Source organism: Neovison vison, chromosome 4 (assembly GCF_020171115.1).
Source record: "Neovison vison isolate M4711 chromosome 4, ASM_NN_V1, whole genome shotgun sequence".
NCBI lineage: Eukaryota > Metazoa > Chordata > Mammalia > Carnivora > Mustelidae > Neogale > Neogale vison.
Window position 1 is genome coordinate 22,742,944 of NC_058094.1, and position 25,828 is coordinate 22,768,771.

The 25,828-nt window shown below is 38.1% G+C and overlaps 1 protein-coding gene across 1 annotated transcript in view; it reads left to right on the top strand.

Annotated features, from left to right (window-relative positions):
* The window catches only part of EIF3H (eukaryotic translation initiation factor 3 subunit H), a 103,755-nt gene extending 78,514 nt beyond the window's left edge, over nt 1-25,241 (top strand). The window contains exons 3-8 of the mRNA XM_044245061.1: nt 10,231-10,398; nt 11,914-12,013; nt 13,242-13,391; nt 21,310-21,430; nt 23,421-23,553; nt 25,015-25,241. Of these exons, the coding sequence (XP_044100996.1) occupies nt 10,231-10,398; nt 11,914-12,013; nt 13,242-13,391; nt 21,310-21,430; nt 23,421-23,553; nt 25,015-25,112 (770 nt within the window). The 3' untranslated portion in view covers nt 25,113-25,241. The remainder of the gene's footprint in view (nt 1-10,230; nt 10,399-11,913; nt 12,014-13,241; nt 13,392-21,309; nt 21,431-23,420; nt 23,554-25,014) is intronic.
* The last annotated feature ends 587 nt before the right edge of the window (nt 25,242-25,828 follow it).

Below are 25,828 nucleotides of genomic sequence, written 5' to 3' on the forward strand. Positions count from 1 at the left end.
ATAGGTGATGGTGAAGATGTATTGAATTCTTCTTGAGGTTATTTAGTACATCACACCCTTGCTGTGAATGATTTCTTTTAATCTTCTTTTAACTACTTTCTGAAGTAGGTATTGTTTTTTCCTCTTAATTTACAACAGAGGAGACCTGGACCAAAATAATTTTGTTGTAGGTTACACAACTAATGTGTGTTAACAATGGTATCTTGGCTTGGTCTGCCATAACAAGCAGAGTAGACTGGGTGATTTAAACAACAGGAATTTCTCACAGTTTTGGAGACTGAAAGACCAAGATAGGGTGCCAACAGGGTTGGCATTATTCACTGTGACTTCACATGGCCCCAGTCCTGCCTGTGGATGGATATGGGGAGAGAGAGAGGGAGGGAAGGAAGGAATCAAACTCTGTGGTGTCTCTTCTTAGTGGTGTCTAAAGGGCACTGATCCCATTGTGAGGGTCCCACCTTCATGACCTCAACTGAATCTGATTGCTTTCTAAAGACCCTGTCTCTAAAATACCGTCAACTTGGGGTGTTAGGGCTTTAACATAAGAACTTGGTATGGGTCATATTCAGTCTGTAGCAGATGGTATTTAGACCAGGTTGGCTACTTCAGATTCTGAGTAGTCTGGTACCCTGTTCTGTTCCCTGCTCCCACAGTTTAGGAGTGTGTAGTACTCAGGTCATTTGATGACCATGGTAAATGTAGGCAAGTTAGACAGCAGTAGAAAAGTTCTGTTGATAATGTATGCACACACACCTTTCGTGTCATATATATTGCACACTTTTGTCAAAAAACATAGAAAATAAGGGCAAGAATAAGTAAAAACAAAAGTCATATATGATATCACTCCCTGGAGAACTACTGCCATTACCATTTTAGCACGTTTCTTTCTAGTCTTTCTCCTTTCAAGGAGGGAGCAACCCAGATTGGTTACATAGTGGCATTTATATGGTTTATAGTTTTATATTCTTTGTTTCTTAGTATCATCTCATAAACATATTCCCATGCCATTTGTAAATTTTTTAGAACCATTCTAAATGCCTTGGAGAAAACGAATTTGAGACCAGTTCAGAAGGTGAGTGGCTGTATGAGCTGAGTGTGGTCAAGATTGATGACTCAGAATACCCTTAGTGGGGGGCAAAACACAGAAGTAGTAGGGTTTGTGGGTGGGACAGATAAAGTCAGTATGTAGGTTTGTAATCTGTAGTATCTCTGAGACTTTCCCCTGAAAATGGCTCAGTAGGCACAAAGCCATGTGGACTGGAGATAAATTTTTTAAATTGCTATTATCATACTGTTGGAAGTGGAAATCACCATTTTTCAGCTGCAGAAATTAAAGCTCAGAGAGATATATGCATTAACTACCACCAGCTTGTTGGGCAGCCTTATTGAAGAGGGTGCATTTTAGAAAATGGTGTCACTATAATTTTATGAGGCTCCCAGCACAGGTGGTGCTCAGTAAATGGTTTCAGTACAAACAGTTTGTTTGTACTTTACAAACAGTACCCTCCCCCAAAGTGATCATTTGTTCTCTATATTGAATATTGCCTGCTCACTGCTAAAGCATCTCTTTCTACTGGGGTTTGAACTGATAGGGGTTGAACCCCCCCCCCGGATTTATTTATTAGAGAGAGAGGGAGAGTGCCCGTGCGAGGTGGAGGGCAGAGGGAGAGAGAGAGAGAGAGAGAAAGAAAGTCTAAGCAGACTGTGCTGAACACAGAGCCCAACGAGGAGCTTGATTCCAAGACCCTGAGATCATGATCTGAATGGAAACCAAGAGTCAGACACCCAACAAATTGTGCCACCCAGGCGCCCCTGGAGATGAAACTATTAATTCATTTTGACAGCCATTTATTATTTTTTTCTTCTTCCTCCTCCCCCCCTTCTTCTTTTTTTTCTTCGAATTCTTCTTTCATAACTTGTATAGACTATTTTGTGTGTTATAACAAGTACTCATGAGGCCATTCTTTCCTTGTTTTACATTAAAAACTTAGATTTATAGGAAAGGCAAATCAAGTGTGATTATTCCATTAGAGAAATGTCTTCTGTTTCTCAAAAAATTGCATACTAGTTTTGCTTTGAAACCCTACAAGAAAACTTTATATTAGGGTTAAGTACTGGGGGAGGTCTTACTGACTTTGAGATCTGATGTTTTTCAAACCCTTTGGATAATGTAAATGACCAAGTTTCCCTTAATGCTCTGATTGCCAGAATGCCTAGAGCCAAATTTGTGTATTTTAATAAAAATATCTGTGGTTTACTTTGTTTTGTTCAGGTCTCTGCCTCACCTGCAGTTTCTGCTTTATGTATTCTAATTTATACTTTACCTAGTCTTGATTTCTGATGATTTTTTGTGTTTTAAAGCAAGCTAATTCATGTCCTTTGTGGACATAGTAACATGGAGATACATACATATATTTGTAAAATTATACACACACACATACACACACACTTAGTAATTTACTAGTAATTGTGACTTTTCTAGTACATGGACAACAATCATGTTTTTGTAATATTCTGGTTTTTTTTCGTGAATACTTTCAGTACTTAATTTTGGGCCAGTATTAATCTAGTACCTGATATATATAGCTGTAAATGTGACAAAGGAATTACTTGTCATCAGGAAAGAGCCTGTAACCAAGTATGAAATAATGATATTTCTAAATCCAGAGGTTCTCCTTTGATCTTCTAACATATCATCCTCTTAATTGTAGCAAGAGGTAGCAGTGGTCAGTAGGCTGCTCTTCAGGAGAGAGTTCTTAAGGTGATGGTTACAGAGGTCTCTAGCCTTTGGTCCTGTCCAGGTAGATTCACTTTGTTTAAACAGATTTCAGGGGCGCCTGGGTGGCTCAGTGGGTTAAGCCGCTGCCTTCGGCTCAGGTCATGATCTCAGGGTCCTGGGATCGAGTCCCGCATCGGGCTCTCTGCTCAGCAGGGAGCCTGCTTCCCTCTCTCTCTGCCTGCCTCTCCATCTACTTGTGATTTCTCTCTGTCAAATAAACAAATAAAATCTTAAAAAAAAAAATAGATTTCAGATGACCTATAGTTAACTTATTAGTTACTGTCTAACTAATACATGTCTTACCTGCATGTGTTTTCATGACCAAGGGCATTAATGTTACATACATTTAAATCTCATAACCTCAAAAGAAATAGGATCTCTTGGCTATGTTTCATGATTTGGTTGAGAAGATAACAGTATGAATTTGTTACAGGATATACATATTATTTTCTGTAAAGAGTCCAGTTATTTCATAAAATACTTTTTGAGAAATGTTAAAACCTCAAAAAACCTGATTTCCCCTAATTTTCAAACTCTTTATAGTTTTAAAAGATAGAGTGGTTGCCCCCCACCCCCATTTCCTTATCTTCAGCTTGGCATTCAGAAGAAATTTGTCAAAATTCATAAACACTTTAAAGAAGAAATTAAACCACTCAGGACAAATGAGCTATTAAAAAATATTTCTGTAAGATTAAGGAAGGTAATATTTTTCTTAATTCTTTTAAAAGAAAACAAATTAGTTTTTAGGTAGAGTAGAATATATATCAGCCACTTAATGTGAAAAATGAACTGTTACCAAAATCCTTAAGCATTCACAGGGGTGGCCTTAATAACAGATGTATTAATTGGAAAAAAGAATGAATATATTGTACAGACCGGGTAAAGAAAATATAAAAGTTTTAAGAAATGTGTATTCCATAGTTCTCTCCACCCAAAGTAGACTCTTATTTAAGTCTTTTTTCAAATGCACATTCTGTTTGCTGAAATCTACATCTGCTACTAGCTTTGAACACTGCCTGAAACGTATGTGCAGCTTGGCAGAAAGTCTGATATGAAGAGGAAAGCACAGAATAGTTGTCTTGTTAAATAATGAGGCAAAGCCTTCACAGTTCATAGCCTGTCAGTGTTCACTGGTGTCCCACGGTGCTGCTGGGAAGGAGGCTTATAATTATTTACTTAAAAGCCCTACTTAGGATAGCCCTCGAGCTGAAACAGGAGATTTTGATATATTCCACTTGCCTGTCATATTGGTTGAAATCTTTGATTTGTTTCAGAGTTGTGGGTTTTGTTTGTTTGTTTGCTTTTAAAACCGTTTGCATCTCTTGATTGAACTTAGTAGGTTTCTTTGCTGCAAAGAGCCTCTGCTAGATCTGGTCTCTGTTCCCTTGATGTGTTTGTGCAAGTCATCTGTGATCTAAACCAGTTTTTAGTTACAAAGTAGTATTGGCATAAGTTTCATATAGTAACATAGCAGTGTTTTAGGAGTTTGATTACATATTTGTGATAATTATGCACTTCAGCATTTACAAATCTTTTAAGGTAGCTTTATCACTTAAACTGTTACTGGTATTGTTAAATTATTGGTTGATTTAGTGGTCTGACATGCACAAGCTGTGTTATGTCAAAACCTAGAAATTGTATATTTCTGTTGTGTTTGTGTGCTATGCTGTGTTGGCTCAGAAATAATTTACACTCTACCAGTAAGAAGAGGTGAAATTCTTTAAGTGGGTAGTTGCCTAGGCTTTGGGGTCAGAGTGTCTGAAGTCAGATTGAGTCCTGCCACTTTACAAACTGTGGTAAACAGTTTTTCTAAGTGGATTTCAGTAACAGTGATTAGCTCATTGGAGATATTGTGAGAAATAGTTAGATAACATATGTAGACCACTTTGCAGGAAGTCTGACATAATAGGTGCTCATTAAGTGCTAGCTTCTCTCGTGGTGTTTAGCTCTACCCATTCTCTCTAGGCTATATATATATATGTATATTTTTAATATAATTTTGTCATAATTTATTTTAAAATAATTTGGATTTATTCGATACAGTATTAAGTTATTAAATGAAACCATATGTCTATTAAATTGTCTTTAATTTCTAAAATTTAAATTGGGTTGCTTTGACTTTTTAAAAGTTCCCGAATACATCTATAAAACACTTTTCCCCCCTTTAATCTGAAAGACATTATCTCGGGATTTGGACAATGCTACAGCTTTAACTTTCTGCCTTCAGCTCATCTCAGCCTAGCCAACTGTGGTAATTCTTTGTTGTGTTTTTCACTGAGAAATTCTGTTTCAGTAAGGCTTACTTAATAAAATAAAAAAGATGATTTTAAAGATGAGGGTAAGGAATTGAAGAAGAAATAATGCTGGTTAATCATTCTACTGAACTAAAAAGCTTCTAATTTCTTGTCCTTCTCAGTGATCTTCAGGAGAACTCAGATCTTAAGCCTTTTTTGTTGTTTGCCAGTGTAACTCCAGATACAGTATTTAAATATAAAACAACATATTATTTTCAGTGTTTTCATATTTGGAGATAAAAACAAGGGAAAACCTAACAAATTGTGGTGGATTTTTGAAAGGAATAGTTATTGGGCAGCCTGCCTTAGTTAAGACAGTTTTAGCTCTAGGCAATTTAAAATTGACTGTTTTGCAAAGAGGATATCTGGAAAAAGTGAATATGAATATACCGGTGCCAAACTTTGAACAGTTATTCAGTGTTGTAAACCAGCCTCTCCTTTGCTTGGGAGAGGCTTAACCAATGAAGACAATTGTCGAGCTTGAAGAGATTTATGGAACTTCAGCTCATTTTTATAATCCTTCCTAATTTTGTAGCACCACCTCAGCTGCGTGTTAAGTATTGCTTTTGTGTTAGTAATTGGAGTTGGCTTGATAGTAACTACCAGTTTGTTCCTGATACTGATTTGCTGTGCACTGTTTCTCCTCAGTCAGTAGCGTGTTTGCTTTTTAGACTAAGAATGCTTAAAAATTAAAAAGTTATTTCCTGAAATTTCCACTGTACAGTTCTGAGCTGAGCCCTCCTGTTGGATATGACCATGATTTAAAAATAGTCCCCCTCCAAAACAGTTTTCCTCTTGCTATTCATCCTTGGGAACTCCCCCAGGAATATTTGGTTATTAATTCAGAAATGAATATCGTTGGTTGAAATTGCTGCTTTGGGGCTTCTTTTTGTTAAATATGAGAACTTTAGAATAAAGGTAAAGTGTGCCTAACCCTGAACCAACTCTACAAAGATGCCAGGAAATGCTTGCTTCTTACTTCATTGACCTGCATTAACTCAACAGTAGGGAACTGTGGTATTTCATATCAAGGAGCCTTATTTTTTCTCTTCCTTCTCTTTTTTTTCCTTTTGTTTCTTTTGCTGTGATTCTGGTGAGTTTTGAGGTGCGAGGCACTCCCTAGACAAGGGTGACGCCTGGGCACATCTTCTGTGACGTCCTGTTGAAACTCCAGCCCACTCAAGTGAGTCCAGCTGAGCAGGAGAAGCAAATATGGCGCTACCTCCACGGACCCAGAGCCTGGGTACTGGGACAAGGCGTCCTCAATCCTCATAGCTACTTCCAGAAAGCATGAGCTTCCCCCCCTCCCCTGTTACCTTAATGTTGTAGCTAAATTGGGTCTCTCGTGTGTGCCTGAAGTGCCCACCGCCAGTATAACTCCTGAGAAGTCTGGCATAGCCACAAAAGCAATGGCATTCACCTGGGAGATGAGAATCTGCAGTGGTTGTTCCTTATTTCCTCGGTAAAATTTACTGGGACATCATCATTTCTTGCTTTTTTCCTTGTGTCTTCCATAGACCAGAGGGTAAATAAGTAGGTGTTAGCTGGTGTGGCAGCTCAGATCATTTGATTGGTGGTAGCTGCCAGAATGTGGTTTTGAGACCATTTTAATAGGGTAGTCTGCGGTGCATTTCTTATCCTTACTTAGATTTGTGAGGATACCTTTGCAGAGTTTGATTTTCTTCTTTTTCTTTTTTTCTTTTAAAAATTTTACTTATTTATTTGACAGACAGAGATCACAAGGAAGCAGAGAGGCAGGTGGCAGGGGGTGGGGGTGGGGGAAGGGAAGCAGGTTCCCTGCTGAGCAGAGACCCCCCCCTATGAGGGGCTCCATGAACTGAGCCACCCAGGTGCCCCTGGTTTTGTGTTCTTTGAAAACTTGGGTTGGAGGAGGAAGAAAGGAAACACTGTGTGGGTGAAGGGAGATAAAAGTCACACATATTTGTCACCATTAAAAGGGAAGACACAGACTGAAAAGTCTACAGAGAAAGCAATTTATTTGGTAGGCTGTGAGGTTTTATTTTTCTTCCTCAGCATATATATAATAGAAAAACATATCACTTAATTTTTGTTTTGTTTTTGTTGTTGTTACTGAATTAAACTTAACTCTTCAAACTGTGCACTTACTGGAGGCTCATACGAATAGTCCTGGTGAGGACTGGGTCTCAGAGCACCCCAGCTTTACTTTGAAGCTCATGTTTTAACAGATCACTTGCAGTCCTTTTATTTTTTATTTTTTAAAGATAGATTGATTTATTTTAGAGCATGAGCAGGAGGGGTAGAGGAAGGAAGAGAGAATCTTAAGCAGGCACTGTGCTAAGTGGGGAGCCCTGTATGGAACTCCACAAGCAGCTGACATGGGGCCTGACGTGATGACATGAGCTCGATCTCAGGACCCTGAGGTCACTACCTGAAGTGAAACCAAACAGTTGGACGGTCAACCGACTGTACCAGCCAGGCACCCTATCACTTGCAATCCTTTAAGATCCTTCCTTTCTATGTGTGATACCTCCGAGAGGACATTCGTTAAGTTGTGTTTCTGAATTTTTTAAAGTTGGGGTGATAAGTCCAAACTTACATGTTTTTGAATTTTTTAAAGTTGGGGTGATAAGTCCAAACCAAAACAGAGAATATCTGGACATTTCACATAGAATAGGCCCAGACTATACTTTTTGTGTAATAGTGAAATTCCAGTGCCTTACAGATTTTTTAGAAGCAGTTGATCTACTTAGCTGTCTTGTTCCTGCCCCTTACATTTTAAATATTTATTTGCCATATTTAGGTCATATGAAAACTCTTATAACCTTAAGAATAAATTTTTATTAAAGGCTTGCAAGCTTATCTCTCTACTTCTCAGTTCTTAAGAAGTCAATACATTGGGGCAGTAGTATTTCCCATGGAGTGACAGGCCTCCTATCCCTTAGCCTCTTTCTAGCTGAGAGGAATACTTCATTTTCATTCTTATCTAAGGGGCTGTAAAGTAGATAAGATTCTGGGTAAAGAAGGAATTTGTTTGCTACAATAATGATTCATATAATAATGATTATATAAATTGTAATTATATAATTATAAGAAATAAGTTTGTTTGTGACCATAGATTTTATAATAGCATTTTCATAGAGTTTGTTTTACCTCTTGCATCCTGAAAATGCTATTATAAAATCTATTGTGTTCAGGCAGTTTGGGGAGAGACATAGTAAGATTGCAGTCTTTTTCCCAGAGAAATGCATTTTTTAAGTATTAATGCATGCTGGAGGCTCTACTTTAGCCTCTAGAAAAATTATTACTGATAATTAGCATATTTAATCAACACTGTGGAGTCTCAGCATTTTGACTGTGATGTTCTCTCTGGTCTTTCTGGAGATGGGAAGGCTGCGCATCAGAAAAGGGTCATTTACTGGGCAGCAAGATTCCTCATGGGGAAAATCTTAAGCGCTAGTATGAGAACCTAGATCTCAAGATTCCAAGTCTTCTTTTTTTCTACTGTTGCAAATTGAATCTAACTTCTGCTTATATTATACCTAAATTGTACATTGGCAGATAGTTTGGAAATACTGACTTAAAAAAAAAAAATCATTCTGTAAAATCATGTTTGTACTGTCAGTTGCTTGGTAATCTCTCCCCATCTCCTTCTCCCTATTCCTTTAAAATGAATCGTACTAGCTCCTTTTTTGCTTGTGATATTGAAACTTTTTGTAAGCTAAATTTGATTAAATTCCATTAGTCAAATGAGTGATTTTACTAAAAGGGAATTTTAAAGCAGAAAGAGGCCATAGCAATGGTTTTAAACTATATTTATGTGGTTGATATGTATGAATCTGTTAAACTAGGTGGGAAGGAGGTCTGTTATGTCTTAGACAAAAATTCAAGATAAAGGTAATTGATAAAAGATTATCATATTATTTTTCTACTTCTGCTTCTTAAAGCCATCATATTGTATATAAGAAAAAAAAACTAAAAAAAAAAACAAATTCTTGAGTATCTGAAAAGTTGGCTACCATATTTATTATGAGAAATATAACCTTCCTTGGAATAAGTAGATTTATAATATTTTCGCCTAGTAACAAAAGTTTAAAAATAAGATTGTGACCATCTGAGTGAGGTTCTTTTGTACTTTATGATCCTGAATCTTGTTTGCTTTATAAAACCATAGTGCTATAACCAACTAAGGAAATGACAGGCATATAACTTTACTTTTGCTAAACCCTGATTGAGAGTTTTAAAAATGAAATGGTTAGATTCCAAGTTAAGCAAATATATTCACTCCACATAGTTGTGCATTCATTATAATAGAAATAATTTGGATATTATGTTGACTATGAATTTTCTCCTCTGTTACATATTTGCTACTCATTATTGGGCTATATTGCTTTTTAAAATCTTTTATTTATTGTAGTCTCAGTTTGCACCTATTCTAGTAATATTGCTTTAAGTTAATATACATTATAGTCATTAACTTGATGAAAGTAAAAGTCTTTCAACCTTTTCATGGTGATTAACTCCAATAAAAAATTAATATCTGTTACTTAACAGAAAAAAAACACACAAACAAGAAAAAAAATTCTTTTTAAAATTTAGCATATGCAGCAGGGGGCACCAGATGAAGGGAAAAATGAATTCTTAAGTTTTAAAGCAGCTACAGCCTGTATTCTGTTCATATTTAAATAATGTGGTAGTTAATTGTTTTCCTGTTCATTTTCTTGGTGATTTTAACTTCTCAGTTCTAAAAACTGTTGACGAAGACATTGATAAGTATTCTCACTTTTTAAATTCAAATGAAATGTCTAAAAGCAACTAGTTTAGCAATTATATAAATTTTTTCTTAAACATTTACTATTTTTAAGAGTATAAAGAAGGGAGGGTAAACCACATTTAATAAATAATTTCTTAGAACAGGGATTATGACTGTGTTTTTAGTAACTTTTCTACAGTATGTTATTTCATTAATGAATAAAGGAAAGCTTCAGTGATTTGAAATGACTTGAAAGCTTAAATTCGTTTTCAGTACATGTGAACTGAATGAATTTTAAATCTGGAAACCTCTTCCCTTTAGCTAATAAATAGTTGTGTAAAAAGTTGTTTCCCAAAAGGCTCGCTTTTACTATTTGTGGCATCATTAAATAGTTTTTCTTTTACCCCCTCCTCCCTGTCATCTAGTTCAATATCAGATGGAAATGATGCGCAGCCTCCGCCATGTCAACATCGACCACCTCCACGTGGGCTGGTACCAGTCCACGTACTATGGCTCGTTCGTCACCCGAGCCCTCCTGGATTCTCAGTTCAGTTACCAGCATGCCATTGAAGAATCTGTCGTTCTCATTTACGGTTAGTAGGAGTTTCCTTTATTATTCTTTTCTTCCTTTAATGTTATTACTACTATTTTTGCTTTCTGTCTTTTTGCCTCTAAGAGCGGCCTGGCAGGCCTTTTCAAGTAAATACCAACCCTGTTTCTGCAGCAGCCTCCGCAGCAGCTACGTCTAGACAGGGTTTCCTTCTTTCTGTTTATTTTTCTTGCTATCAGAGCCCTGATGTGTACATTTTGGAATGCTGGAGTAGCTGCTTCATTTTTATTCCTCCATCTCCCCTCCCTCACTTGAAGGGGCTGGTGGAACTAGACCAGATGTCTAACAAACCCCAATTGCTAGAGTGTCTGGCTCTGTACGTGACTGACCAATCATAACACAGTGTGCCAAGTTTTTTTATACCTCTGACAGCAGCGTACAAAACCTGGACTGTTTCTTAGCACAAAGATTTTTTTCTTTTCGGCCTGTTTAATGGTGTTTCCTCAAGCTCTCCAGACCAGATGTTCTGTGCTGTATCAGAACTGTAGGCAATTTAACAGCTTTATAGCCTTCCCCCTCCCCAAACACTCACAGTTTGCCATATCTGGCAGACTTGCATATAGTTTCCAGCTGAGAAGTAAATGTAACGTCCTGAGTATCTGTCAGAAAAAATACTAATGAATACGATCAATCTTATGAGCTGCCCCAAAATTGTTTCAGTATGTTAACAATTGGATTACAGTAAAGAACAAGTTGTTAAAGTGTACTTATATTGGCTGGAAACATTGCATCATCAGACCTTGATGAATTTTCCACTTGTTTCAATCTATTTTGGTTTTCATTTTATCACCTATTGCTAAAAGTTTCACTGTGTTAAGTTTCAGACAACATGAATGTTAACACAGGTTTTAGGCGAGTCTTGGCACGCCGGAGCCGTTATCGTGCCGCGAGTGCTGAGCTCCCTTGCTCATGGAGTGTGTAAGCAGCTGGTTTTGACAAAATGAATTTCTCTGAAACGAAGAAGACACGTTTGTGATAGCACTTTTTAGTCATTTCGTTTTAACTAAAAAGTTTGGACAGTGATTACTAGACTGGGTAAATTTTGTTTGCAGGGCTCTTTATTTAAATTAGCTGACTGAACTACACAAATGCATGCAGTGTATTTTCACATTTAATATTCATTAGTATTTTTTTTCTAATTATACAAGATGAATATAAGGTGTTTAGAACATACGAGATGTTTAATTTTCATCAAGATTTCTGGTTCAGGCTGACAAATAGATTTGAAAATAACTGCATTTTGAATCTTCTTTTTTTACGTTAGGGAGGAAGTTATTCTATCAATTTCGAGTAGGGTGCTAGGGTTCCTACATTTTCACTTAACTACATGCTGTACTGGTTTTAATCTGCTTCAAATTGAGTTCTGATCTTTTATTTTGATCTTCATTTTGTAACGATTGTATGGTAAGTGTCAGTAGGCCTAGCACCAGTCTCATTCAAGCAAAGTATGGGCAGTAACCAAATTGTTAGTAAATTCTTTCTCTTTTCTTTATTTGAGATCCCATAAAAACTGCTCAAGGGTCTCTCTCGCTGAAAGCATACAGACTGACTCCTAAACTGATGGAAGTTTGTAAAGAGAAAGATTTTTCTCCTGAAGCGTAAGTGTTTGGGGGCCTATGAGGCGTATGGTAATGCATTGACTGTTTTCCTTTTAAGATTTTAGTTTGCCACATTTATTGAATCCTCGGTGCTGGTGGTGTAGTAATGCTTTTGCCATGTGGACGGTAGAAGTCTTTCGCATGGCTGAGTGCCACTTGATTTCTCCCTTTCCATGTTTAAACTGTTCTTTATGGAATGTCTCATCTGTTGTTCTCACTAGGGGTGAATTCAGTTGGAGTGGGAATTAATTAGCTGCTGAATTTGAGGGAGAAAAAAATGATCAGATAGAGGGAGGTGGGATGAGTGACCGGCGGCTGTCAGACTGTAAGAGCTCTGTGTCAGGATGATTGTGAGCTGTATGTCTGTCTTTCTGAGCGCCTGTTTCATGGGGGTGGGGATGGGAAGGAGGTAAACATTTTAAGGTATCAGTAAGGAATGTGGCATTTTGGAAATTTTATGGGTGATAGGTATGCAGAGAATTAATTGGTAAAGCTGTTTTATGATCTTACATGATGGCATTGGAATATTTACATTAAATTTTTAAAAGTTCAGAATTCTTTCATTTTCTGTTAATTATGGGAATTTTGATTTCTTATTAAATTAAAGTTACTGGCTTTGGTGTTGGTAGAGCAGACAGTTTTTTGGTAGTTTCCCAATAGCTTCTAAAGAAATTAAGGTGCAAAGGATTTTAAATGCTAACTCATGAACAATTCCTGGGTATGACAGTTACAACTAAATTAACGAGAAATTGCATTCTTGCTGTCTTCCGAACCATTGTATATAGGATATCCTGTGAGTGTTCTGCTAGTTGTTAATTTCTTTCATTTGGTAGACTTTTAAAATGAATTTTCCAAGAACCGAAGTACATCTCTGTTCTAGCTCTTTACTTTAAATGTTTTAGAAATAGATTATATAGCATAACTTCCCACGACATTTACATTTTAGTATCAGGGAAATATTGAAGATACCTGATTATAAAGGAAGAATAGTTTCTTCTGCCAAGAATCTTGTTTTCTGGGCTTTATAGCTCAAACTTGGATTGTTTTCAGTATTCAAATCATTCGACTTATGCTTGACTCTGTAAGACTAGTTTCTTTCTCTTTTTTAAAGAGTGCTAATGAAACAGAGATCCTGGAGAGGGCCTGTAATTAGGGAAAATGTATGAAATAGTCAATTTAACACTTACTTCTGACCACCAGACTAAAGTATTTTTAACATGCTTCACAGATTGAAAAAGGGAAATATCACCTTTGAGCACATGTTTGAAGAAGTGCCGATTGTAATTAAAAATTCACATCTGATCAACGTCCTAATGTGGGAGCTTGAGAAGAAGTCAGCTGTAGCAGATAAACATGAATTGCTCAGTCTTGCTAGCAGGTAAGTGGCCCTAATGTAAAGTCCTTTTTTAATCACTTTCTGAAAAAGATTCTTTCACTTGGAATTTAACCCATAGATCAAGAAAAGAATTACCCAAGTACATTTTGAGGTTCTTTAGACATACATAATGACATGTAGTATTTGTCCAGCCCTGCTAAGATCCCAGGAAAAAGACCAGACTGACAAAGTGGAACAGTATTTGAATACTAATAATTCCTGTTATAAGAACCCTCTGATGCCTTTGCTGTATTATTTTTTGCTTTGATAGGACAAATGCCCATGGGGGAGGGTTTTTTCGTGGGGGGCTTAGCTTTATTTATTGTATACTGTCCCTGGAAGCTTTATAGTATCATGTCCGGATATTTAGTAATGCTCAGGAAAAATACGAAAATGCTTCTTTGTTTTACTGGTGGCACTTGCCTTGTTCAGGTGCAGATTCTATTAGTAGTGAATTTCCAATGTGGATTTTTTACTGAAATCAGAATTTTCTGAACCTGACACTGGCTTTTGCTGTCTTAGACAGGGCTGACATAACTTACTCCATTGTGACTGCTTTAGCTATCTTGTTGCTGGGTATTATTTACTGTATTGGTAAAGTGACTGAGGTGGTCCAAACAGATCATTTCCTTTATGGAATTAATGTTTCCTTTCCTAGCATTTATTTCTCTTAATAAAAATGTAGGCGGAATCGTCTATGTAGCTCTTCTTAAGTGCCCTTTAAGCTTGATCTTAGTGATTGCTTTGTAGCGGGAGAGTACTAGCAGCAGACCCGTAGATGAAGTAGGTAGTCAGTCTATACGCATTTTTTGGATGACTGAAAAAAACAAGGTATATTTTCTTACGCAACCAGTTTGGAATAGAGGCTCAGTTGTTTTTCAGATTTCTTTAATTGCAGAGAGAAGCTTGCACAAAAGAACATATAGACTTTGTACTTCTTTGTTATAAGACAAGTAGGGTAAACCCAGGAAGACCAGAGAGCCCAGTGTTGTTCTCCCTGCTCTGGGATGGGTAGGACCGTGCTTGAAGTGCCCCTTTGTATTGCATGAATCCATCATAGGGCCACTGGAAAGTCTGTGCAGAAGAAGGAGATGGAAGCTGCATGGTAAGCAGAGTGCTAAGTGATACAGCCAGCTTGCGAGGCTAATTTGGCACTGAAGAGTGTACTGTTGACTGCAAACATATATTCATAATAGTCCTTTAATTTGTCTCTTAGAAGGTCATACTTTTCTTTATTGCTTTTACAAACACTCAGCACACCTGTATTTAAAGCATTGCACTAAGAACATTCTTCAGCACGCAAGGTTACAATTTGATATATTAAGTATATATAGTTATACAATTATTTTAAATTTACTACCTGAAAGCATTTGCTTATATAATTTATGCCTTCAGCTTTTCCCAAGCTTATTGAGCATACAAAACAAGTGTAGCCCTTTTGTGCTTTCAGTTACCAGTGAGCTGGTCTGTAGTGTCTGTTTATCCAAAACATCATTTATAATAACCATGAAGATGTTCCCAGTTTGATATAGCAGTTAAGATCTAGACAAATATTTTATTACGGCTTTTATATTCTTCTGTATTTTCTGTGAAATAGAAAGAGGGGCCCTTTCCTTTTCATGTGAAATCTAAAAGGTAAATATATGTTCCTGCTGGAAGGAAAAAAATGTAGCAGCCCCTGAAGCAGTACGCATACTGAAGGGCTGTTACATTCATCCAGACTGATAGCCCTCGTCTAAAAGATGGAAATATCACCTTTGTACATCTCAAATTTTAATTAATTTTTAAGATTTATTTATTTGTTAGGGAACGAGTGAGCATGCAAGTGGGGGAGGGGCTAAGGAAGCAGGGGAGGGAGAGAACCTCAGGCAGACTCCCCACTGAGTGTGGAGCCCGACGCAGGGCTCCATCTCACTGACGGTGGGATCATGACTCAAGCCGAAGGCAGACGCTTAACCCACTGAGCCACCCAGGTGCACTTCAGATTTTAAATTCTTACATCAATAGCATGATGGTAGTCAGGCCTGTTGCCATAAAATTTTTTCTAAGCAGCCACATCAGAAACCATGTCCAAGAAGCTCCTCAAGTTTTGCTTGGTCTTCTCACAACCCATATGTGGATATACCACTTTTTTGGTTTACCTGATATATTTGTTCTAGGCTATGAATAAAACATACTACATTTCCTTTCATTTAAAAATTTTTTTAATTTTTAGTTTTAATTTTATTGAATGGAAGTTCTAAGCGATGGCTGTTTCATAACAGCCTTTATCAATTTTTTAAAGTGTTTTATCCAAGCCTTCAGCTTTTCACACATGAAGAAACAATTCCGTTTTTGTTTTTGTCTTCTTTTTTTAAAGAAAAAAGATATTTATTTATTTGGCAGAGAGAGAGATCACCATTAGGCAGTGAGGCAGGCAGAGAGAGAAGGAAGCAGGCTCCCTGCTGAGCAGAGAGTCCGATGCGGGGCTCATTCCCAGGACCCTGAGATCATGACCTGAGCTGAAGGCAGCGGCTCAACCCACTGAGCCACCCAGGCGCCCCAACAATTCCGTTTTTATTTCTTCTTTAAACAAGTAAACTGAGGGTGGGCATTCTACATTAACGGTAAATTGATACTGCAGCCAGAGCAGACTTCTCACTGCATGTCTTGATTCACATCTGTTTAAGTGAGCTGCTTTTCAGTTCTTTGTTTCCTTGACAATAAAAGAAAAGGCTGTGTTATTGAGAGTCCTAATAGTAACTCCCTAGTTCAGAATTCTGACTGAATTGGCACTGAAAAGATCCCCATAAAGTTGGTCCATTTATGCATCTTATCTCTGAAATAGGTATTATTTTAATTCCTTTTGCCCTTCAAGATCTGTTGTACAAATTTTTGAATATTCCTTATTGGGTATATTTTTTAAGAACTTTGTAGTAATAAAAATGTTACAAAATGTTTAAAGGCCACCTATCTTGTGCTTGTGTTCTGTCACTAATTACATATATTTAATAGTATATAACGATAGTACTATATATTAAGGACATTTTCGGTGTAGATCGACAGGGTCTGTTCTAGTAGGCCTTTCTCATTGCTGTCCTCAGTGTAGTCAGTCTCTAGGAGTTAAGGTGTGGGAACAAATAATAGATCGATCTCTCTTTGTGTATGGAGTAACTAACTCTCCTTTGTGATTTTTCTCCAATGTCACTACCTTCCCCTCTCCCCAACCCAATCGCACATTTATAGGGTTTGTGGTGATCTTTCTCTTCTCTGAATTCCTTCTGCACTTAAGCATATAAATGACTTACTTAACAAGTAATTGCGTAGTAATGATAGCATTTCTTGCTAGCTCTCTGGGCCTCAGTTCTTCCGTTGGTAGAAATGAAAGGGTTGGTGCCCCTCCTTAAGACTGTCCCTTTCCTGTCCATCATGCCATCTTAGGATACAGCTGGCTTCTTCTACACTCTCTTTCCTAAGATACCTTCATTTGCTCTCCATACTGGTTCTTTTCTTTCAGGTTTTTGGACTTGTTTTTCCCGTTAAAAAAATGAAAATGTTCAACTCCTCAGAAAGGTGGAAAGAGAACAATCTGATGAACACACATAAACCTTTTGCCTAGATTCTCCAGTGGTCTGTCTCTGTCTTGCCACGTTTGTGCCTGCTCTCGATCTTTGCACATAAGTGCGTAACTTTTTTTTCCCCCCCTGGAGCATTTGAAAGTAAATTCCTGACATGACTTTTAACCCCTAAATATTTGAACACCCATCTCTCAAGAATAAGGATGTTTAAATGTAAGTCTCCCTCATCTTAAAAAACAAAGTTACCAAAAAAGGCACTTTTTGACCTCGTGCCATTATTATCCATTTCCTCTCACCTTTTTCGTTCATATTCACTTTTTTTTTTTTTTTTAAGATTCATTTATTTATTTGAGAGAGAGAGTGCATGCGAGTGAGTGTGGCGTGGGGTTATGGAGCAGAAGAAGAAGGAGAGAGAGTCTTAAGCAGACTCTACTGAGGGCAGAGCATGATGCAGGGCCCAGTCAGCCTCACAACTCCGAGATCCATGACCTGAGCAGAAATCAAGTGTTGGGTGGCTAACCGACTGAGCCATGTAGGCACCCTGCATTTATCTGTTTTTATACTCAGGCTTCCTAGTGTTCCATCTACTTACTCTGTGTTGTTAGAGAGCTCTCACTGAAGTCACAAAGGATGAATTTATCACTGTGTTACTGGGTGTTGTAGACACTTAAACATTTGTTATGTTGATGATTTTTTTTCTGAAATATCTTGTTTTGGAGTCTGTGCAACTGCAACTCTGTTAGGTTCCTCTTTGCTCTTTGCTCATCCCTGAAGATCAGTGTTCCTCAGTGTCTGTCTTCTCCTGTGTACATTTCTGGGGTGATTTCATTTTATTTCTGTTTCTTTTGGTACCTTAGAGCAAGGGCTTCATTATTTATATTCCTGATTACTTTCACAGTCTCCTAACTTCCTGCTTTTAACCTTTTCCTCTTTCGTCATAGTGATCTTGCTAAATGCAAATTGTATGATCGTATTACTCCTTTGCTTAACTTTTTGGCCAGTTCCCCATTGGCCTTAGAATAGAATCCAAACTTCTAGATCTGGCTTCCAGGATTCTCTGTGCTATGACTGTTGTCTGCCTCTTATTTTCACTGCTCTCTTTTTTCCCAGTCCTGCCCTTCTGTGCAATTCTTCAAAGGCATTATGCTTTGCATGCCAGTGTCCAAACACGCTGCCTTCACCCAGTGTCTGGCAGTGTCCCTCCTACCTTCCTTGTCTCTAGCTTCTCTTCAAAAACTCTAAATTCAGCAGTGAGATAATCTGGAAACTCTCATCTGGCTCTGCCAGATTATATTTCATGCTTCCATTCTATTAGAGCAGTGACAACATTGTGTGGTGTTGATCTGTGTGCATTCCTGTCTTCTCACTAGGACGGGTGGAGTGCAGCAATGTCTCACATAGTTTTTTTTGTTTTTTTTTTTTTTAAAGATTTTATTTATTTATTTGAGAGAGAGACAGTGAGAGAGAGCATGAGCGAGGAGAAGGTCAGAGAGCAAAGCAGACGCCCCATGGAGCTGGAGCCCGATGTGGGACTCGATCCCGGGACTCCAGGATCACGCCCTGAGCCGAAGGCAGTCGTCCAACCAACTGCGCCACCCAGGCGTCCCTGTCTCACATAGTTTAATCCTTAGTGTCAGACGCAGTGACTAGCAAAGTACGTATGTACTCGATAGAGTGTATTGAAAGAGTGCATTTAGACCGTAGACTATTGTTAAATGTTAATGTAGAAGGTGTTTAGAACACAGTGTCATTATATAATCAATGGATCTGGACATTTGACTAGCTACTTGGTAGAAAGAATCGTTTTATTTGCTTACCTTTACCATAGGCCCAGACACTTAATCAGAGGTGAGTTAAAATCAAGCTGTTAAGAAATTAGAAGGGAATGGGCGCCTGGGTGGCTCAGTGGGTTAAGCCGCTGCCTTTGGCTCAGGTCATGATCTCAGGGTCCTCGGATCGAGTCCCGCATCGGGCTCTCTGCTCAGCAGGGAGCCTGCTTCCTCATCTCTCTCTCTCTCTCTCTCTCTCTCTGCCTGCCTCTCTGCCTACTTGTGATCTCTCTCTGTCAAATAAATAAATAAAATCTTAAAAAAAAAAAAAGAAATTAGAAGAAAATGGAAACAATACTTAATCTTGTTTCCAAAGAAAAAGAAATATTTCAAAGTTAAAAAATGATTCACAAAGTTAAAATGGAATAAGAAAAATATGAAAACTGAATTTGAAAAAAAAAAAACAAACAAACACTTTTTCAAAAAAAGTGAAACATTTGAAGAAAAGATTAAGTCATTAGGCCAAGTCACTGGGCCAAGGTTATAAAGATAGTGCCAGACCTGAGGTTAGGGGGTACATTTATTTACACACACACCCCATTTCTGTATCTTCTGCTATTTAAGAAAGAGCCAAAACTTGCTAATTTAGGATCATACTGTAACTGTCCGTTTAGGATCATACTGTAACTGGATTTACTTTCATTATTCCCAGCGTTCCCAGTCTGTTCCTTCCTCAGCCTGTCCCTTCTCTGTAAATGCCAGAACCAACTTCTGGCATGCTCAAGCCAGGAAAGGGGGAGTCAGCCTTGATTTCTCTCTCCTTTCTGCCCATTTTTCTCATGCTTTCCCATGCTTACTGCCACCATCCTCGTTCAAGCCACTGCTGTTCTCTCTGTAATACCACAGTAGATTCTGTGTGCTTGTGAATGTGTGTGTGTATGTAGTTTTTAAAGTAGAGCTAAAATTTACATAATATAAAGTCTACCATCTTACCCATTATTTCACATTCCCACTACAGTGTCTGGGTGTTCAGTTTCTCCACATCCTTGCCAGCACTCACAGTAGACTCTTCACTAATCCCCTGGTTTCTCTTCTCCAGTCTGTTCTGTGCGTAGCAGCCAGAGTGGTCATTTTTAAAATTTAAGACAAAATATATCACAAACACATATAACTCAAAGACACCATTTATGTTGGAGTCGAGGGATCTCATTCACACTGTTATTGGGGCGTTTTGTGGTGTAGCTGATGGTTTCCCATCTGTGTTTGTCTGACTTCTGTAACCTATCACTGTGCTCCAGCCATACCAGACGTTTCCTTTTTATCTGCCTTGTTCTTGCCCATCTCAGGCATTCAGCGCTGATGCTGTCTTCTGCCTAGAATACTTTTTTGCTTGGCTGATTCCTTCTAATTATTTGCATTCAGCCTGTCCTCTCCATAAGGGAAAGAGATAGGGCAGCCGTACTACCTAAAGTGTTTCTACCTTTTTTCTCCTCCCCACTCCCAATCATTTTTTTTTTAAAGATTTTATTTACTTATTTATTCGACACAGAGAGAGAAATCACAAGTAGGCAGAGAGGCAAGCAGAGAGAGAGGGAGAAGCAGGCTCCCTGCTGAGCAGAGAGCCCGAAGCGGGACTCGATCCCAGGACCCTGAGATCATGACCTGAGCCGAAGGCAGGGACTTAACCCACAGAGCCACCCAGGTGCCCCACTCCTAATCATTTGTAAGCTCAGTGAAGATAGAGGCTATGAGTGTCTCATTCATTATTGTTTCTCTGTTTGCTAATCACTAAAGTCAGAACATAAGAGGTGCTTAATACTTACTTGAAATGAATGAGTGAATACTGTTTGTTTACTAGAGTACGTATTTGTAGTAGCAGGTTTGACCATGGTTAGGAGATAGTTGCAGGCAGAAATCAATGAATATGGTGGTCATTGCACTACCTGTGAACATCCCTTTATAAAATGATTTTGGTAAATGAGTTGCAAGAGAAATTTCTGGAGAGGAAAAGAAGTGTGAATGACTGTACTGTAGATTCTAGGAAGGGCAAGAGGAAAGGAGATTTTTTTATTTTCTTTTTTTCTTCATTTGACTTTGCAGAAAAAATGCTATTATTGTTCTTTTAGAAACTGCTGGAGAGAGGAATCAGGTACCAGAAGTCTTAGTGTCTTTGCATGGTTCCTCCTTTCCGAGGTTCCTGATATAAATACTCTGGAGCACAGCTGGGGAGGGGATGGTGCTAAGGAAAAGGGGGCGGGAGTACCGAGCTTAGGTTAAACTTGGTTGTTGAGAAAATATACATTACAGAAAACCTGCTAGATATGTTTAACAGCTTCTACTCTGATATATGTGTGCTCTGACAATAAGAAGCTGAGCTATTTTGGATACTCTGGTGGCTACAGGTGTGGGTTCAGAATGAAAAGTTTGATAACAAGCTGACTCACATTCTTTCCTGTCCCTTTGCATTTATGTGGATATGTGCTCTCATTCTTGTAGCCAATGGCAAATCAGTTTAATATCTCAGAAGAGTTTAGAGCAGTGGCAGATCTATAGCTTTAAAGTATGACATGTCAGTATATTTACTTTACATTTCAGCAACCATTTGGGGAAGAATCTACAGTTGCTGATGGACAGAGTGGATGAAATGAGCCAAGATATAGTTAAATATAACACATACATGAGGAACACGAGTAAACAGCAGCAGCAGAAACATCAGGTTGGTTTTACCAGAAAATTTGTCAGAGAATTCATTTCTAAGTATGGTGCTTCTAGAGTTTTCTTCAAAATGATCAAAGTCCTATTTGATAAAGCATTGACTGTTAACTAGTAAGTCTATCGTATTTAATTTATTACCACATATTCTTTCTAAGTTGTACTTAAAAATACCTTTTTTAAAGAGAGTCAGTATATTAAGCTCAGATTGCGATGGCAGTGTTATGCAAATAAGAGATACATTTATTGAGAAAATCAGGGGCAAAAGAGATTCTGGAGTGTCACAGCTCATTTCTTTACTAACTATAATTGGTTTGGTAGTGGCTCATTGCAGCGTAGTTAGCAATCTTCAGTTCATTTGAAAAACTGAGCAATTGTGATTAAGAGCAAGCAATTTTGATAGGAAATAATAGACCAACTGCTGTGAAATAGATAGTATAATACAGATAAAAACCCTAGAACTACCTGAATATTCTCATAGGCACATATATATGGCTGTGGCCATTTAACCTTTTCTTTATTCATGTTTCTTGAAGGCCACATGATTTTCACAGTTCCTGGAATATTGTTTTTAGACTGCATTGCTCTAAAGTGTTCTTACAGCATTTGATTCATAGATAGGTTGATTCCAGAATGTTTACCTGTGAAAGCATTAGTATAGGACTACTGTGTGTTCATGAAATGTACTTTAAAGTAGGTGTTGTTAACTGTACAGTTCTCAGTGTAACTACAATTTAAGCGGCTCTGAGACTATTATATCTAAACTTTTTAAAAATATCAATGTTCATCATTTCGAATACTTCGTTGTTACCATACTTAGGATTTAAAAAACACAGATCTATAAAGTATATACTTTTTAACTGGAAAGAGCATGGGTGGTAAAGATGGCAATAGTGAAAAACTTACAAAGGGTGGTGGGGGAAAGGACAGAAGGACCTTGCTTGATTCCATTTTCCTGCTGGTTCTTCCCATAGGGAAAGGATGCAGCCTGGAGTAGCAAATTGAAAATCTGTCACCTGTGAGACATTTGTTTCTGGAAACTAGTGTTACATGTCTTAAAATTTTGCATTTGATGTTTATATGTACCAACACCATTTATAACCCTTTTTAGATATGTCCAGCTTCTACCCTCAAACCCTATAATGCGTATAGAGATCTTTGCAAAAAGCAAGGTAATCTCCTTCTTTAGGAACCCAAGGACTTAAATTTTTTACAGCCTACTTTGGCGTCTCATTACCTGACTTTTTAAGGCTCTGTGTGTGGTATTTTCCCTCTGCCGTTGTAAGCGACCCATAAGTGTTACCTCTTGATTGTAATTTGCTCAGTAAGTTTGTAGTTGATCCATACCTATGGATGTACCCCACCTTCTCTTCTGAGAATCCTAGGAAGCCACAGTTTGACGGTTTTTGAAGCATTATCTAAGCTAATAGTCATTCTTAGCTATAGAGCTAATAGCACTGCTGATTAGAAGTATTTACTACTATAATGACAGTGGTGATGATGTTGATGACGTTACAGTATCAACATGATCAGCATTATTGTCGTTTTGGTCAGTAGGGATAAAGTTGAAAAAATTCACTAGTGTGGTGGTTAATTACTTCATTACTACAGTTCAGGTGAGTCATACTTGTAATGTTGTCATCTACCCTGTTGTCATAAATGGTAAAATCACTCCCCTTCACTCACTAATCAGGAGCTTTTTTGCCCTTTAAGCCCTCAGTTTCCCACATAACCAGTTTGCTTTTTCCGTATCATTATAGACTCTTAGAGCTCAGAGTGACACTGGAGTTTCCAACAAAGAAATGTTTTTTGTTCCCATATTTATTAACTTCTTAGAAGGAGGAGTTACGTGGGTTACCATTTACAAAATTGTTGGAATAAAATTGTTGGAATTCAGGGCAGTGGGGTTTTGCTGATTGCGTCATTGATGGAGGTCTTGTTTTTTCTCTTCAGGTAGGGAAAAATAACCAAATCATTTCTTCTCTGAATCTTAGTATCAGCAGCGTCGCCAGCAGGAGAACATGCAGCGCCAGAGTCGAGGGGAGCCCCCGCTGCCTGAGGAGGATCTGTCCAAACTCTTCAAACCCCCTCAGCCTCCTGCCAGGATGGATTCTCTGCTCATTGCAGGTATCGTTGGCCAGTGCGAGTGTGGCTAGTTTCCTCTGTTCCGTAGGAAGCAGAAGACAAGGAGAGATTTATAAACACAAAAATACATCATAAAAGCTAGTGTATTTAAAATGGTTGAATGATGAATTTGAATCTAGCACCTGTAATTTTGAAATTTAAGAATTTGTCAGTCTTTGTTATTTCTAAGGTCCTTTCAGTGCTTCTTCACTCTGTGTTTATCTAAACATTTTTGAGATGGCATCATAAACTTTCTAAAGTGGGAAGGTTTTATTCGAGTCATCTTTCAGAGAAGCCCAGGAGAAATGTTTACGTTCCATAATGCAGAAGATCATTCAGCTCAAGCTGCTTACTTTTCGTGTTCCAGCCCAGCACTGAGCCCACGTCTGTATGTGGGTGTTGGAATTGAACTGGGTTTTCTGACTGGAGGAAAAGGATTTCCCTTACTTTGCCTTATATTGTAGCAATAGGGATGCAGTTCTGGATATACTTTGTCTGAGAATATCTGCCATTTAACACTGCCTTTCAGTGGTGGAGTCTTGTTTCCTATGCTAGGACTTGATTTTGCTCTTATTTAGCTGTGATAACCTTATTTCTTTATAAATGTTAAATACCGTTTGATTAAATCAGCTGGTTGCCTGTGAGAGATTTTTTAGAATGAAAATCCCACTCAAACAAAAGGTAATATTCCATCATTTCTCAATTCTATTTACACATTTTCAGTGTGTGTGTGTGTGTGTGTGTTGTGTGTATGGGCAGGGATGGGGGTCAGATTCCAAATTCTTAACACAAATTCTAGAACACATATCAATTACATTTGGGTAACCGAGACACATTCCTTACTTAAGGTCCAATTCAAGCAGAATTGTATTATATATACAAAATACCTTGCATAAATGTTGCATCAGGTTAGATCATTAGTTTTAAGACTTAAAAAGCAGTGATGGATGCCATTCTTCATGGGGACTCTCTGCCTTTGCTCTGTCTTGGGTCAGAAAAGGAACCGGAACCTTTAATATCTCCAGAGCACAGCCTGAAAACTACTGGGCGGTGCACATCAGGGTCAAGTGGGTCATTTTGTTTGCAGTTCTTTGGCTTGGTATCTCCTTTGTATACACCCGGCTGAAGACAGCCAGCGTGCTTCTCACTTAGTACGGCGTGTGTCTGAGCTCCACGGCCAGTATCTTTTGATTGATAGCGAATACGTAATTAACTGCTATTGTTTTTCTTCTGTCTCCGTGTATCCAAGAGCGGAAGATAGCTTATTTTCCAAAGATTTTGCATTCTTTTTTATAAGGGTATGGATAACAGAATTGACTCCTATAAACTCTTGATTCAAAACGAAAGAAAATAAAATTCTGGTGAATGTGTATTATGCGGATTTTCTTGCTTGCCTAATGTTCTAGGTCATTTTATAATTTGTGGAACATTGTGACTCTCTTTCTCACTTTCCCAAATGCACAGGCCAGATTAACACTTACTGCCAGAACATCAAGGAGTTCACTGCCCAAAACTTAGGCAAACTCTTCATGGCCCAGGCTCTTCAGGAATACAACAACTGAGCAAAGGAAGTTTCCAGAAAGGAGTTAACATGGACTTTTGAGATCACAGTGGGGCAATTCTTGGAAGAAACACTTGCCAATTGGAAAGTCTTTCTAGCTAATAATGAAATAAAAATAAAACAACCTTGACTGCTTGCTCATTTGATTTTATACATATTGTGTCTAGCTTTTTATTTTTGTTTTGCTTATACTGTTTACCTACAAAAGATTAAACAGATTTGACCAGAAGGTACATCAACGTCAGACCTCCAGGCTCCATCACCTTTGCTGCTCCCTGTGAGGCGCCGCGTTTTTCCGCATACAGTCCTGCTTGTCCTAACCCCGGACCAAGTGGCCCTGGCACCTGCAGGGAATTCTTCACTTCATTGCTCCCAGATCAGTGCCCACGGAAGCCCCAGTTTCATGCGCTTGCCCAGGCAGCGCTCATCCCAGGCCTGGAATCATGTAACGTGCTCCTTGTCTGCCTTTTTGCTTCCACCGGTGATGGTCAACCAGTCCCCAAGCTCATAGGTCATTAATCAGCCACTAGAGTTTAAAAAAATTTTTTTCATCAAAAAAGCCATATTTTATTTGAAAATGAAATTCTGTGTGTGTGTGTGTGTGTGTCTTTTAATTTAGAACTTCTAGTTTATCTTTTCCATACACTGAAATACAGTTCTGACATCAAGTTTTGTAACTAGGGAAAGAACAGTTTAAGAGCAGTGCTACACTGAAGG